The sequence below is a fragment of the Capsicum annuum genome, chromosome 12 (genome assembly GCF_002878395.1).
Source record: "Capsicum annuum cultivar UCD-10X-F1 chromosome 12, UCD10Xv1.1, whole genome shotgun sequence".
NCBI classification, from domain to species: domain Eukaryota; kingdom Viridiplantae; phylum Streptophyta; class Magnoliopsida; order Solanales; family Solanaceae; genus Capsicum; species Capsicum annuum.
In genome coordinates this window covers 217768740-217772269 of record NC_061122.1, presented here as the reverse complement: position 1 = coordinate 217772269, position 3530 = coordinate 217768740, and the positions used below count along the sequence as shown (strand labels likewise).

The 3530-nt window shown below is 39.3% G+C and overlaps 1 protein-coding gene across 1 annotated transcript; it reads right to left on the bottom strand.

The window, feature by feature from the left end:
- Positions 1-6: 6 nt before the first annotated feature.
- On the bottom strand, positions 7-3473 carry LOC124889438 (subtilisin-like protease SBT3; the record flags this gene model as incomplete). Its single annotated transcript, XM_047401145.1, has 1 exon — positions 7-3473. A coding segment is annotated over exon 1 (1680 nt), but the record flags the coding sequence as incomplete, so codon positions are not given.
- Between the last annotated feature and the right edge of the window lie 57 nt (positions 3474-3530).

Here is a 3530-nt window from a genome sequence, read left to right as displayed (position 1 = left end):
TGTGGTCATCATGGCCGAGCGGATGGCAGCAGGGCTCCATTTGGGGTGTGCCCCTTTCAAAAGTGCTGCTACACCAGCAGCATGAGGGCATGACATCGACGTACCAGATATAATGTTGAAGTTACTGTATAGCTCTCGTGAGTTTATTTCAGTGACTGGTAATTTCTGAGGCCATGAAGCTAATATCAAGGCTCCAGGAGCCATCAGGTCAGGTTTGAGGATAAAGGGGCAACTTTGTGATGGCCCCCTTGAGCTATAGCCAGCAACTTTTGGTGCTGGTTTAGCACCAAGATGTGTCACTTGAAATTCTAGTTTTGCTTTAGGTGAAGGACTATTCTTTATGTACTCCAAAACTTTATCACCATCTTGAAATTTCAAAAACATAGCCGGGAACAAGCTTTGGAGGGAGAATTCCAAATCAATTGTGTTTGTTATGAAGACACCACCCGAAACGTTTGAATTTCTTACATTGTACACTTGATCACTTATTGATCCGTTCGCATCATAGCAGACCACAATTTTGTATGCATTTTTCTCCAGTTCCTTCTCCTCTAGGCATTTGCTGAGGAAAATGATGGAGCTGTCACTTGAACTTGCATTGCCGGGGTAGAGGGATAAACCAGTGACTGAAACACCATTGCCTAGAGTTAGTTTCGCAAGAAATTCGCGGTCGACTGTGCCAGCAGCAACAGTGAGAACCCAAGGTGTTCCATTGTGCAAACTCTCATCATCAGGCCCATCATTTCCTGCTGAAGTGGAAACAAATATGCCTTTCTCCATTGCAGCAAATGCAGCAATAGAAATCGGATCATCATAGAGAGGAAGACCATCTATGCCTAATGACAGCGACATTACATCCACTCCATCCTCAATCGCCTGATCAATTGCGGCCAGAATATCAGATAACATTGCACCTTCATCCCACAAAGCCTTGTACATTGCCACATGAGCCTTTGGTGCCATGCCCGTAGCAGCACCAGGGGCATAGCCAAAATAAGATGCAGATTCCACATGATTTCCTGCAGCTGTAGAAGACGTGTGAGTCCCATGCCCTGCCGTGTCACGAGCTGAATTCAATGCAATGGTAATATTCGGATTACTAGCAATTAGGCCTTTGTTGAAGTAACGCGCGCCTATGAGTTTCTTGTTGCACAAAGAGGAATTAAATTGAGTACCATTTTCACATTCACCTTTCCATCTCGATGGAACATCAGTCATTCCATTATCATTATAACTTCTGCTCTCTGGCCAAATCCCTGTATCAACTAAGCCCATTATGACATCTCTGCCATAATCTGACTTTGGCCATGCACCAGAATCGGAATTCAGGCCCAGGAATTCCGACGTATGCGTCGTGTCAATTTTAACTGTCATGTCCTTAGTTGAAGAAAGATAACCAGGAGCATTCTTGATAACTTGTATCTCAGAAGGAGAAAGACTTGCACTAAAACCATGAATGGCATTTGAGTAAGCATATACAAGGGAATTTCTGTTACTAAAAGAATCAAGATTTGAGCTATCTGATACTGAAGCAAGGGTGGACAAGTACCAACTATGATGGCTAGAAAAAGGCTTTGGCATGGCTGACAAATCCATATGGATGATGTAAGTTTCTGACTGAGACATGGTTATTGGAAACAAGATAGTGAGGAACCAGAAGCATAAAGCAATACAATTATTAGCCATATTGGGATATTTTCTTGAACATGAGTTAGTTTACTTATATAGTGAAGTGAGAAGCCAAAGTATTCCCTTTATAACAACTTTCTAATCAGTTGACATATTTTCAATATATTGAACTTGCAAGTTGCAAGTAACAGAAATCTTGCAATAATTCCCAACATTTGTACTTCCCCCAGGCCCTATCCCAAATTATACGTTTCATTTTAGTATGTCTCAAAAGAATGTTACTCTATGTCGCTAGGCGGCTACTTAATAAAACACAAATACTCCAAAATCTTTGCATGTTTTTAGGATTCGACAGGATTGCCGTAACAAGTTTGGGAAGTTCGAGAAACATAAGTCATACTAACAAGATACAATTTAACTTGAGATGAGTAATAGTCATATAGATCACAAGTTTCAAAAATCTTTCTTTCTTAAACTATATGCTGAGTTAACACCGCTGCATAAATTAGGATGGAAGGAGTAATAAGCAATTAAATCAAGCAGCATGATTGTACAAAAGAGTTAAACCTTTGTGTATGATTTGAATAATCATGACATAAGTACTTTCCCTCAATCATGGAACCAAAGGTAAAGAAAGGAATGTATGCTATATCCATCCTACATAAGCCATAGCAACTAAAACTGACTTCCAAATTCTATAGATAAAAAAGTAGCATCCCAGCATTATATTCGCTTATTCAGTGGTCCAGAGTTAGGGTGTCAAATGGGTTGATCTAATAAATGAATGGGTTAATAATCCGCCCAAACTTACTTGAGCTAAAATGGGTTAGGCTGGGATAAGCTAAAAACTATGACTTGCCCAACTTGACCCCCTTATCTGTGACTAGTCATGTTGTCCACTTGTTGTAGAAAAATGAAGGAAAAATATAAGATATATATACACACACATGCATAATATGCCAAGTTTTAGCATTTCTAGGTAGGTTCATAATTAAATATTATCAAATGAAGAGATTTGTAAATATACTAAAATTTTAAAGATTACAAAAAAGTTTAGTTCTTTTCATTTACTATTCTATGATCAGTAGCTATAAAATTTTCTAAATTCAATTAGGAACTAAAAGCAACTGCCAGTACAACTAAATTTGTGAAAAATAAAGAAATTTTAAGCAATCAGCATTTTGTAAATTTCACATAATTTTACTTCACAACTATTCATTAGATAGTGTCTTAATCAGTTCTGTTCTCACAGAGGATCCATTCTTATGGTAGTGTCAACAACGGGACTTTCTACAACATATTTACCACTAGTTTCAACCCAACTTAAAGAACCATAAACCAGAAAATTATCTGCTAGCAATGGACCTTCTATCCTTAGCCTGAAACTTTGTTTTTCATACTTCTCTGCGAATGCAAATTTGTGAGGTGCAACACTAACATTATATTCATTCATTGAGGTCAATTTTTCTGTGTATGTTGACATACGATCTCCAACATTAGTCACTGCCCTGTTGAATTCTTGTATCCGTTTAGAATCTGACTTGCTGCTGTTCCAATTAAAATAGCCAATGAAAGATGGATAGTTTTAAGTCCAACGAAGGGTTGGAACAGGAATATGAGGAGGATATTGTGATGGCTTTTATCTATCGGGGTGTGAAATCTAGACCACAGAGGAGATTTATGTAGTCTTCAGGTGTAACGTCGTAGATAAGTCCAGGGTCCAGTGCCTTATTTGGATTGGTATGACCAGATCCCATGGCTAGGGGACAATGCTGCTACCGATGTCACGGATGGGCCCTTGTGTGTCATCATGGCCGAGTGGATGGCAGCAGGGCTCCATTTGGGGTATACCCGTTTCAGAAGTGCTGCTACACCAGCAGCATGAGGGCATGACATGGATG